The sequence below is a fragment of the Poeciliopsis prolifica genome, unplaced genomic scaffold (assembly GCF_027474105.1).
Source record: "Poeciliopsis prolifica strain line A6 unplaced genomic scaffold, Auburn_PproV2 SCAFFOLD018, whole genome shotgun sequence".
NCBI lineage: Eukaryota > Metazoa > Chordata > Actinopteri > Cyprinodontiformes > Poeciliidae > Poeciliopsis > Poeciliopsis prolifica.
The window spans coordinates 8,148,232-8,160,883 of record NW_026562393.1 but is presented as its reverse complement, the minus strand read 5'-3'; the positions used below and the strand labels follow the sequence as shown (position 1 = coordinate 8,160,883).

At 37.0% G+C, this 12,652-nt stretch overlaps 1 protein-coding gene across 2 annotated transcripts in view; it reads right to left on the bottom strand.

The window, feature by feature from the left end:
* Positions 1-12,652, bottom strand: part of adkb (adenosine kinase b) — a 172,978-nt gene that overhangs the window by 8,040 nt on the left and 152,286 nt on the right. For both annotated transcript variants that reach the window (XM_055042995.1, XM_055042996.1), the window contains exon 9: positions 12,201-12,315. In XM_055042995.1, the coding sequence (XP_054898970.1) occupies positions 12,201-12,315 (115 nt within the window). The remainder of the gene's footprint in view (positions 1-12,200; positions 12,316-12,652) is intronic.

Sequence of the window (12,652 nt, the reverse complement as noted above, 5' to 3'; positions counted from 1 at the left end):
TGACATGTGGATGAAAGTAACAAGAGGAGGCTGACAGACCTCTTATTGAGAAGAGACACGGGGAGTTTAAGGAGAACATGAAATAGAAAAGAACTACAAAAAATTTGTTTAATGAGGCTCCCTGCTATGTGACAAGGGCTCAGAGTCGATCTGAGCAGCAGATAAGACACCGCACCTTATCAATTTTTTAATACGTTAAAGTTCCCGCCCTGAAGAGCAAGAGATAAACCTGCAGTTGAACACCTGATGTCATTGAACAAAGCTGAAGAAACTCCTTGTGTAGCGAAAAGCTGCGCAACAGATCATCTATCAATAATGCAGCAGATAAAAGAGTTCAATGGTGTTTTCATAACAGCACTAATTCTTGTGAAAAGGAAGCAGATGAGTGATAAAAATAATTACAATAAAACAAGAATCCTTTCAGGATCAGCTAATTAACAGCATAAAGACTTTGTTTAATTAATGCCACAGATGAAGCCTGAGAGCCCTCCTCTCTCTTGAAATGATTAATCACACGTAAAAATGCGTGCTTACAATAAATTTGAGCTTGTCAGTTATTCTGCTGTTGAGTGAACTGAAGTCGTTAAATGTGGTCTTGCAAATTCGACGAGCTTTGCGGATGCTTTAAAAGGCTGAAACTGCTGCACTTGTTCTCCAGAGGCCGGAGCTCAACACAGCCAGATTATCTCTCATCAGGATTCTCAACTTTGTACTTAGAAGTATTAGGACTTTGATGTTTTGTCACGTATTAACTGTATTAACTTTAAAAAAAAAAACAAGAAAATGTTTAGATTTTAATAATAAGCCAACAAAATGAGACACAACTTTAACAGTCTACATCCTGCACAGCTCAAATGTTTGGCAACACTTCAAATGAATGTTTCTATCCATCTAGACACATAAATATCTTAACATATTTATCATTATTAAATTCATTTGCAAAAACACATGTAAAAAAAACAAAAAAACACTCCTTTATTTTATTGCGGCAACACTACAACCGAAAGTTGGGTGAAATTAATAAATCAAATTGTTCTACATTTTCTAGCATTTGTGCATTACCACATAGTTTTTTTGTAGGTTCTTACAAATTATTTATTTCTAAGTTTACACCCTTTCACATCCATTTTGATTGGTCTAAAACCACACTGAGTTTATAAATATTAGGTACGGCTCCGAATAGACATATTTACTCATGTCCAAACAAACTCCAAGTCCAGATTTAATGTTGAAATGTGATGCGATGGAAGGGGAGCCGAATACAAAATGCACATATTTTTATTCGGAAAAACATTTGAGAACCATGTTAGCACAAAATTCTAACTGAATACATTGACAAGATGTGAAAAAGTCCAGGCAGAAAGAATCATTTTGTAATAAACTCAAAGGGATGCAATTATTATTTATCGCCTTTGCAAAATTCACCTAAAAGTGCAAGTGAATAATTAAACATGCTTCAAAATAAAATGTATGATCACTCTTTTTGAAAATTGTTTTTACCTCTCAGTATTTGGATTTATCACTTACAGACAGATCTGTGAATTTCTATCTTATTTTCACATTCAAGTTTTAGCAAGTTAGCACAATAACAGAGTAGACTCTTTTCACGCCAACAGTTTGGTTGCATCTTTTAAGTCATAATAACTCTTGAATTTGCCACAAAACGTTTTGCAAACTGTCCTGTCATTGCAACCTGTTTCACAGACGATTACACAAATTCTGAATTCAGTTGTTTTTGTTTCAAGCCTCTGCAATCAACGGAACTGCCCTTTAACACACTGTTTATGGATTAAATAACTTTCAAGGCCTCCAGTTTGGTAAAAAGTATCAAGTAGCTTGATAGACAAAGACATTTTGATTAGAGTAATTACACAGAACCAGTTCTTCCATTCCAGCCATTATTAAAGACAATCAGGAATCACTCTCAGTTCAGGTTAAAAAAAAACTCGAGACCTCTCCAGTGGATAATCTAAAGAACTTTGCTTTTATAGAACGTTGTGCATTAGAAAGTAGGTCATAAAGTCGGCATTTCTTCAGATCAAGCTAGAGCTCAACAACTGGACTCAGGTTGGATGGATAGTTTTGATTCTTCCAAGTTAGGATTTTAGAATGCGTTGACAAAAATGATAGGGAAACATCTCCAGTAATGAGCAAGAATGTCTCATTCAGGAGGAAACCAGAGTCTGATACCTTCAGTGATGCTGAAAATGCCAACAGGGACGGCCATTCAAAATCATTGCAGATAATTCTCAGTGCCCTTTTACAGATGGCTGTTCAATACATAGTTTGACATTGTTTGAAAAACCAGGCTTTGTTAGTTGTTTTCAGGTTTGCTACTGGAAACACAGTCAACTTACTTCAGTCAAGGAGATTCTGCTGATCATGCTAGTAGAGATTCCTGTTAGAATCAGGAAGACTGGAAAGAGCCGAAAAAGCTTTTTTTTTGGCTTTGACACCAAAGCAGCCTACACTGAGTGGACAGCAGTGAATCTTCTATCGTATGGTGACATTTGAATGGGATACAGCGGCAAAGAGACAAAGAGCTTTAAAAAATAAGAAGAGGATGATGGCTGTTTTATGTGCAAAACTGTGGTGCGATCAGCTGTGATGAAGCATCTGTCCCCTGCTGAAACCAGCATTAGCACTAACCCTGATGGAGAGACAGAGATGAGCAGAAACAGCAATGGAGAAAATTCTGCTGCGATATGAACCAGAGAGCATTGAAGAAACTCTGTTTGACCTGATATTTTGTGCTGTGTGAAGGACGTCCTGCATATTTATATGGAGCCATTTAGCCTCTACTGTGATGCATGTGTGACTATTATGAGCAAACAATAAATGTCCCAAAGTTTGATTCTATGTTGATTTTTTTATCTGCACTGATGAAGACTTACTCATGTTGATACACAGAAAGTGAAACAATGTTTTCATACTTTGCTATTAATTAAGGAAATAATTATTCGACCCACTAGGGTATATATGAGGCTCTGAAATTTAATTCTTAGATGATTAGTTGATCTTGAATAGGAAAGAAAAATGAAGCAAGGCTGACAACACAGAAAAAGTAACAAAAACTGATCTGACAGAGCAGAACATTTTGAAAACATATTCAATGTCCTGGCCTCTATTGTCATATTAACTTGGAAAAAGTGAATCTGTAATTGTCAATTTTATCAAGATCAAGTGGGTAATGCAAACCCTATTTCAATTACACAAAAGGTCAACCAGAAAGTACACACTTCACAATGTATTTATTTTTTTGTAGATAGCCTGATTTGTTTATATGTTTTAATTTATTTTTACAAACCTTCCCACTTTGGCTTTGTTTTAGCAGTAACTGATATTGAAAAGTGTATTGTGTATTGCCTATTTGAGTTTTTACTGTTTTAGTAAGACTTTGCTATTATAGCCTTTTATGTATTAGACCCCAAGAAGTAACAGAGGGTTGTACTTTCTTTAACCAGACGGCAAAGTCAATTAAAATTTTTTAGCATCAAACAGAGCCTCTCTTTCTGATTTCTGACTTAGAAACATTGCTGATGAGTTTTCCAGAACATTTCCGCGAAAGGCACATCATGGTACATTAGACCTTCAATATTTCTCATTATTCATGACCACAGTTTGTATTCTGCTGCTGGGGGAAAGTTCACACAACCTCACCGATGCAAAATATTCCATTTGACTGACACGTCAACTCAAGTTACACTCCAACAATTCCCTCGCTGTCTTTAACAAAGACCTCATTGGCAAAAATCTGCCACGGACATGGCAATAAGTACTAAAATAAAATAAAATATTTAAAAAATCCTTCTGCCAGAACCCTCTGACTCTGTTGTTACTGGCTCACAGAACATCTGAAAACATCACTTCACTGCACTCACTTCACATTTCACAGTAATGAGTCTGGCAACGTTTTTTTCAATCAATAAACCTTTGCAGAATGTTTTTTTTTTTAATAAACATAATGCTGTTCTTTTCAATTTATTCTGGCAAAAAATAGGGGAGCAGATTGGTGGCGAATATGTGGGAGTTTTGTAAGGCAGCGCTGTGACAGGTAATGTGCACCAGCAGCGACAAAAAAAACAACAAAAAAAACTCAAAAGGAATTCAAATAATTCCTTCCAGTAAGGTGCTGTATAATTGTGTGCTTTGTTAATTCACACTTCATAATTCCCTCATTACAGCTCTTGAATGGTGGTGATTAAAAGAAATTCTTTCAGCAGCCATCTCTTTGAAATGAGTATCAATTAAGTCCTTTATTACTGGCTATTCTTTTTGGCAATGACAACCCTCAGCACAGCCCTGACTGAGAAAATGCTTCCTAATGAAAAATAAGTTACTGTTTAAATAAGAGGACTTCAGCTGCTTTGAAAAATGATCATATGCAGCAGTGTTTTGATTTGGATTACTACAAGCTATATCGCTTGTGTTCCAGCGTTCGATATTTTTGTGCTTTGACAGGTAGAGCACGGAGCTGTCAAGTCATTAAAATTAATCATCTACACAAGTATAACAATGAGTTCATTTCATATGCTGCTCTCACCGCTGAGTGAATGGGAGCTGCGCATGAATATTTAGCCCAAGTGCTCGACAGAGATTCAGGGAAACATTTTTTTTTTTCTTTACGTGAGAAACTTCCCAGAGAACGCTCCTTCTGGAACGGTTCCCGTTGTGTCGGAGCCAAAATCCAGGGCCTCAGAGAGGAAAGCAAGCCTCACCGCTTTTCTTGGCAAACGTCACAGGTTAGAAGCGAGCTGACATTCAATCTGTTTCCCTATCACGAACGGCATCTTTGCTCGCAAGTGAGTTATATAAAAGAGGACATATGCCCAAAATTACTGAAACCTCAGCCGAAATATCATCAGTGGCTGAGCAAAAAGAGAAATGCCTGGTAAAAGTATTCATTCCCCTTCAAATCTTTTTGTCATGGTACAACCTCAACAAATTAGGAAGTAAATAAAAGCGCCAAAGCTCTTGGAAAGAAAATCTTAAATGTGACATGGCGGCCATTTGCATTCAACTTTCCTGGGAAAATACTTTGTAGATACTTTTGCTGCAAGTTTTGCAGACCTGAAGACCTGTCCCCCCAAAAACTGTGCATAAGAATTGTGATTCTCATTTACTATGATTCTGAATCAATATAAAAGATTTGCCTTATAAGGTCTCCATTTTGTAACGACTCAGGACGTCCTAACTTCACCATATTCACCACATGGTACTGGAACATAAACATGAGTGAAAAGCATCACAATGAAGAAGAAACTATAAAATGAAAGGGAGAGAGATTCAACCAGGCCCATCTTCAATGAAGGCAAACATTTGGACCTGTTCAGTTTGAGGTATGCTTTTACCGTGCGCGAGATTTGCAAAATGAAGATGAAGTCCTTCAGGAACACCGCAAATGTGCAAAACCATGGTACGCCATACCCGCCCATATCAAGCCCTGTGCGGTGTGTTGTATGATTGGTCAGAAGTTTGCGGGTGTGTTTTATGGAGAAACAATGTTGATATTTCACTTCAAGTAGTCCACCTCCACTATCCAGTCTTCAAATCCACAGGCGGTGTGAAAACATTTGGGGAACATTTACGCAACACAGTAAGGAGTTGTGTAGATTTGCACAATTCCTCACTAAACTACTACAGCTACTGTAAAATGGATAAAAACTATCCATTTGATAGAACATGTTACGTTTGCCAAAACAGCCACAACCCGTTTTGGAGGAAATTGAAATGAGATAGGCAGAGAAGGCTGCAGAAAGGTGTGGCCGTCTCTCAGTGACCGTTTTGTTAAAACGAAATGGAATCGTGCAGGAAGAGAGTGGGTAAGATACTCTAGTGACTTCATTTGTCATTCTGCCTTGCAAAGCAAACTGTGGTGGATCATTATAAATTAAAGCAGGAATTATTATGAAAACTAGTTTTGAACTGATATTGCACCAAAGATGTTTAGTAAACATAAATTAACTGCAAACAAATTCATAGGAAATATTTACGCGACTCTAAGAAGTCCTTACTGACCTTCTGAAAGTGAATAAAAGCTACTGCTTCTATTTATTCGTGGTTGAGATCCCTCTGGAGCGTATCACTGCAGCCACCACCTGTTTTGGAGGAGAACTGCTTGTTCCAGAGGCGTGTCTGCTGGTGAAGCATTACTTTGTGGACCTATGTGCAACCTTCTGCTGGTTTATCACATCAAATCTCAGTTACACATTCTGAACTTTGTGGTTGTAGCGTGAGGAGGTTGCAGCTGGAGGTTGATAATTTATTCTGTTGAATATAAAGTATGTAACACAAACATCGCACTTTATTAACGGTGTTCAATTACCATGTAAATGACTCCACTTTCTGCTTTAACGGAAACTAAAGGAGAAAATCGTTTTTGCTTCATGTCTAGTATAAGCTTCGTCCTCCATCTGACGTGATTAACACATATAGATTGGTATCAGAGGTAAAATCTGTCTGCCTTGCCCTGCCGAGAGCTCTAAAACTCTCAGAGGAGCCGAGTCAGGCTTTATCAAGTCCTTATCAGCGATTACAGCAGCAAACCCTGCTGAATGATGGTTTATTAGATCTCCTCCCTGTTAAGGTTCAGAGTGTAGTGATCTTAATTACCGTAATAATGTATAAGGAAAGGCCTGGTGTAATTCAGCAGTGTCAGAGGCAGCTAAAAAGAAGAGCCGTTTCAACTTGCTCCTGGCTCTTAAGCGTCACATTTGAAGCAGTTTTATGTTAAAAAGCTCTGAATAAAGGGCTGAAAAAAGAATAACAAATTGACATCTCTTTTTGGAGAATTATACCACAGGGAAAGGCATTCTCCCACCCTTAATCACTATAAAATGGTTTATAAAATGGTTTAACATGACACACAGAGGCTGGCAAATGATCAAATGCTGACAGGAGGACAAATTGCAAACAAAATGAGAGATCAAGTTTATTAGAGTGCCGCCTCTGGGAAATGAAAATCTTTAATTCTCTTTTTACATTGACATTTATTTGGCTGGTACGGATAGCACGCAGACAAACACACGCACACAAATCGCTTGTGTTGCACCTACGACAGCTGTAACAGCTCCACCGCAATGAAGGCACAGTCAATGACATTTATCATGTTTGCCTTTGTAGATGACATCTGAAACACATTGTCTTTCATCCAGCCAGCATTCATCATGTATTTTATATAAAGTTCACAGCAGCACACGGCTGTGTCTTCATGCGGGAGCAATGAGAGGAGCAGGCAGGAATTATCCATCACCTCCAGCAGAAACGATGGATCCTTATTCCCTTTTAACCCTCAGGCCTGTCGATAAAAAGGCTTCTTGTAAAATTCCCCCTGAAAGTAAATTCCCTTCTAAGAGCCTCACTATAGTTATCAATATTTAAATTGTTATTGGCTTATTATTTATTTATGTACAGAATAATTTATGGCAAGGAAATGAATCTGTATCATCATTTATTGACTAGACATGGATTTACATTGTCTTGCAAGTGCTTATTACCATTTAATCTCTCCAAAAATGGTCTCGTTGCAACCACAAACTGAATTGTATTTGGAATTTAAAAGTAGTACATGTAGTACAACTGTAATTAATTTTCAATTAACATTTTTTTAATGGATAACAATCTGAAAAGTGTGGTATGCTGGGACAATTATAATTGAAAGTCTTTGAAATGATGTCTTTTGCAGTTTTGCACACCTGGGACTGACATTTTTGTGCATATTTGCAAAACTGCTTGCAATCCGCAAACATTATTGTCTTTGATACTCTATCAGATGTAGATCTGAACTTTAACTGGACCATTTAAACATTTGGTTCAAAACCAGGGGATTTCAACTTCAGATTCCTTTGAGGGCCATTTTCCCTCAGCTTTTGCATGTGTCTCTGCTTCAACATGGTGTTCTTGCTGAAAACAAGTATATCCCAAATATGATGCTGCTCCCACCATGTTTCACAAAGGGGCATTTTGCATGAGGAATAAAAAGTCACATTTCAGTCTCACATGAATATCTCCCTCTGCATGACTAAGGCTTTAAGGTGTTTTTTCAAGGCCATGTGCAAACCACAATACTCACAGAAAGACTCCGATTTGCAAATAAAAATTGCAGCTTATATTATTGAAGTTTTGAAACTTTGATAAATTTCAAAACTTAAGTTTGAATAAGTCTTGAAACTTACTGAAACAGATTGAAAATATTGCAATTTTGAAACTTGAACCAACTTATTAGCTTTTTCAAATTTTGGTCGTTACATCTTACGAATATGATTACGTTTCATTGATAAGCCACATCCAGTGGGGAACTCTGGTGGCATTCAGCCAACAACACTCCCAAAAAAAAAGCTGGTTTGTTTTCACAACTTATTTATAGCCCCAAACAAAGCAGCAGCAGCATATTTGCATAATGACAACATCGGCGTCCATTGTTTTCCCTCTAAGTGCTCGAACCAGCTGCTACAAGACAGCTGATGAGTGTTACTGCATCAGGATACGCCGCTGACATTTTTCTGTTGCATGTCACAGCTACTATATCAGGACTACTTGAGAGTGTGTTGTGTGACCAGTGAGTGTAATATTAGGCAGATGACACAACACTAAACAATGGGTGTGTCGTGTGTTCCTCTCAAATAAATTAAGCACCACAGTGACTTACAGGAAAATCACGCAGGCCTGCTTAAGCTTTTCATCATTTCACCAGATTACGATTGCAAAATTCTACGTGCTTGATTTGGCTTTTATATGGTAGATAAACACACAGCAGTGAACATTTGAGAAGGGTAACAAAACTCACTATTTGGGGGAAAAAAAATACAAATAAAAATATGAAAAGAGTGGCATGTGTTTGAATTCACATATCATGCTGCCACTAGCACCATTTTCAAAGTTTCTCATTCTTATTAGTTAAATAAATGACTTTTCTTACACTAGCTTTTATTGAGGGGTATCACTTCCAGGAGACAAAATGATAATGCACAACACACTTGTAAAAATTGGCAAAATGTTAAAGTTTCTTTCCTTTTCACATTATGGACTTTTCTTTTGAAAAAAGAAATCAGCAGTAATTTTGTGATTGCAACAGAAATACAATAGCTGTTATGCTTAGAATTACTAGCTGAGTCGTAATTACTTAAAGATGAATTATCTAAAGAATTTTACTTTACACATTATTAATATCCAAAGTGATACTGATAAAACATCTGTGATGAAGATGTGTCGCAGATTTTCTCAAAAGGACTTTCAAACACATTGGTTTTCATCAATTAGGCTGCAAATCATCACGGCATTATGTCTGAATAAGTAACCTTGATGGTTTTCACTTGCAATTCATGCCACTAACAAGGGCAAATTTATTAACATTCATGCATCCTTTACAATGTAGAAAGAAGTTACACTAAGTGATAAAGTATGTGTAATATTGCATTCACTTTAGGGGGAATTGAAGAGGCTAGACATGGCTTTTTAATACATGATTTAAAAGATGTTGCAGCCAGCTGTAAATATGATTTCATGACAGAAACGTTGTGTGTACAAACAAGAGTACTCCTGCTTGGTTTTGTTTTTACAGCACAGCAAAGAAAAGTCCTGATTGCTTGCCACAGCATTTTGAGCATCTTCAGCTGAAAGACAACAGAGAGACTCCCAGGTGTAGAGGAATTTTTTTTTCTCAAGCTGATAACATGAGAACTCATTACAGCAGGTAGAGTGAAACTTCAGTGTTCAGAAGATATATATATAACAAAAATATATATATTTAGCCTCTATGTATCATGCTATATGTCTGCACAAAACAACATTTTTATCTATATGCTCGGCAAGTGAAAATGACAATAAAACTTGTCAATCTTAAAATGTTTACAACAAATATATATTTGTGCATAATTCAGCTTCTGGTTTAAAAACGCTAAAACTTTAAATTATATTGTTCCTATGGTTCACTGTCCTACGATAAAGAACTTAAGTAGTTTTCTTAAGCAACATAAAGCTGCCCGTCCCCCACATGTTGCTGAGCAGCTGGCTGAAAGAAGGCTAATACACATACATTTCCCACGCTGCAAAGAATAACTACAAATTTGTCTGCCAAACAAAATGCAAAAACTGTTGTGAAAACTAACGCAGCAATACTTATTAGCCTTAATAAATAAACTGTTTTAAAAGTACTAAATAATTTCCGTTTAATGTCAGTGAGATATACCAGTTTGACTGTATAAGGCGTAGAATGCCAAGAAGAGTTTTTAGAAAAAGCACAGGTACTTTTGAAACTATATTTATGTATTTATATAAAATGTCTGTGCCCACAGTCTATGTATCAACATACAGTATGTATTATATACGTTATCAAGGGTGGGGAAAATGTAGCTTTTTACATTTTTTAAAAATTGTTTTGCAAATATGATGGAAGCATAATATTTTTTCTAAAAGTTATGTCACAATCTCAGTTTAAGTATGAATTTAACGCACAGGAATATGAAATAGAAGCATCCATGATACCTGAGTTTACAGGTTTCATGGTGCCTGTAAACCAGTTAATTAGAAAAATCTAATTATTTCTGGAATGAAATGTGGAAGAAACCCTTACAATTCACTATTCCTTGACCTTTTTAATCCTTGAAAGAAACTGTCAATCCGTTGATCAACAGCACACAATAGCATAGATGTATTTCATATTTACCTTCAGCGGCTTCGAAGAATGCTTTATGAAAGGGAAAAAAGGTCAAGGGGAATATTTTTAGGAGATTTGCATAGCAAACTGCAAATTTATCATCATCAAAATATGAGCATCCCCAACATTAATATAGCAAAGAACTGCTTGGAGTGAAAGAATTAATAGCCAATTAAATAAATGCCATGCATGACATTTGCCAACAATGTAACAGGCTTTTCTGATATGGTGTCCCATGCACCAAGAAAACATGCATTCATCAAGCTTTTACTGGCTGATTCCCTATGTGTTCCAGTTTTGTTTCCAGAAAACAAAACAAAAAAGATCAACATTTACCACAGAACTGCACTACAGGCTGTTTAACTGAAGTAGCAGTTTACTCCCATTTAGGCATAAAAACCTTTTTTTGCTTTCTATTTTCTGATTTAGACTAAACTGAGAAAAAGTAAATAAAAAAATATGCATTTTAGATCAGTTTGATTGCTTGATGCATTACTATGCAATAACATTGACAGATACTAGATGTAAAATAAACACTGAAATTTAAATGTGTATTCTAATAATCTTAATCTGAAAATTCTGGACCCATCAGAAGACGCGGTTCTGAATCACTTGCATTTCTCTTGTAACTGTACCCTTCTGTGGGCCCCAGTGATGATTGATTTGTTACCTACAGGCCAGCTCTCTCCATGCTCTGCTAAAATGAACTGAACCACAAGGGCAATGAGGAGAGACACCCTGTGGCTCCAAACAAAGGCAAAGGCTCGCAGTTGTCATCTGAAACTACCACGGCTTTTCTCACTGCACTCATAGTTAGCATTCAATGTAAGATCTTAATTTCATTAATATTAAATGTAATTCTTGCTTCTCTCTTGTCAATATTTCCATTTTAAAGGGGTGTTTATTAAGCTTCACACTGATTCTATGAACTTAAAACCCTGAGAAATACAAATAAAAATCTTTGGTTTCTTCTTCTAGTGTTTGGTAAACACAACTTCCAGGAAGAGTAGGATTCCTTATTGATTTTGGTGGCTCATTAAGCTTGTTGGTTTATAAGTATATAAGTTAACTTAATATTGCCACTGTTCTGGTCCGGAACAAATTCTGTATTAAGAGGGAATGGATTGATTTTAGTGAACAAGCTCTGTCCACTTCTTCCAAAGGTCACTCTGCAAGCATTTGGCACAGGAAAGAGAGGAAAAGAGGGCAGGATGTTAGAGTTGAAGCATTAAAAATTGCAGTGGACCAGCCTGGAGTGTATTCAAGGCAAAGTTAGAAGTACTTCACAAATCAATGGCTGTTCTCTGCAACCCCCACACTTCTTTTATGCTCTGAAATGACAGAATGTAGAGCAAGCATTCTTGTCTTTTTTTTTAAACATCTGGCGTCAATATCAGAGCTTCACTTCAAAGACATTACTGATAACACTCTGGCCTCTCCAGTCATCTATTTAAAGCTCTGCTCTCTGCAGTTTGGAGATACAGGGTTTAAGTGAAGGGTAAATATGTCCAAAAGGAGCCAATGCGGACAAAAAGCAGAAACCTACCAACAGTTGCAACGGTGTCGTCCTTGCCCTGGGTGAAGACCACCAATCGCTGCCTCTTTGCGTTCTCCTTGGGGAGGTTTTGGGTCTTGTGCGCGATCACTGCAATGTCATCCGTCTGTGAAAACACCATAGAAACCCGGGAGGGGTGAACATGTTAAGTTGAGTGAAAGCATCATGAAGAGCATTTCGGAGTAGTCAATCAAAGATCACAAGTGTTACTGAGAGCAGGTCAGATTTTTTTTTTTTCCTATCCAGCCAGACGGATCAAGTGATAATAAAACTAGATGAGCTGGTGTGAAACGGATCAATAGGAGCATGCTCGATGATGCTTCCATTGAAGTTGCTAGAGGGCCTGGAAAATATTACAATGTCATATTCCCTAAGTGAAATGAAAATGAGAGTGTGAAGATACGCTTTTTTTTTTGTCAGATAACGCCGCAGTCTGTGAGCAG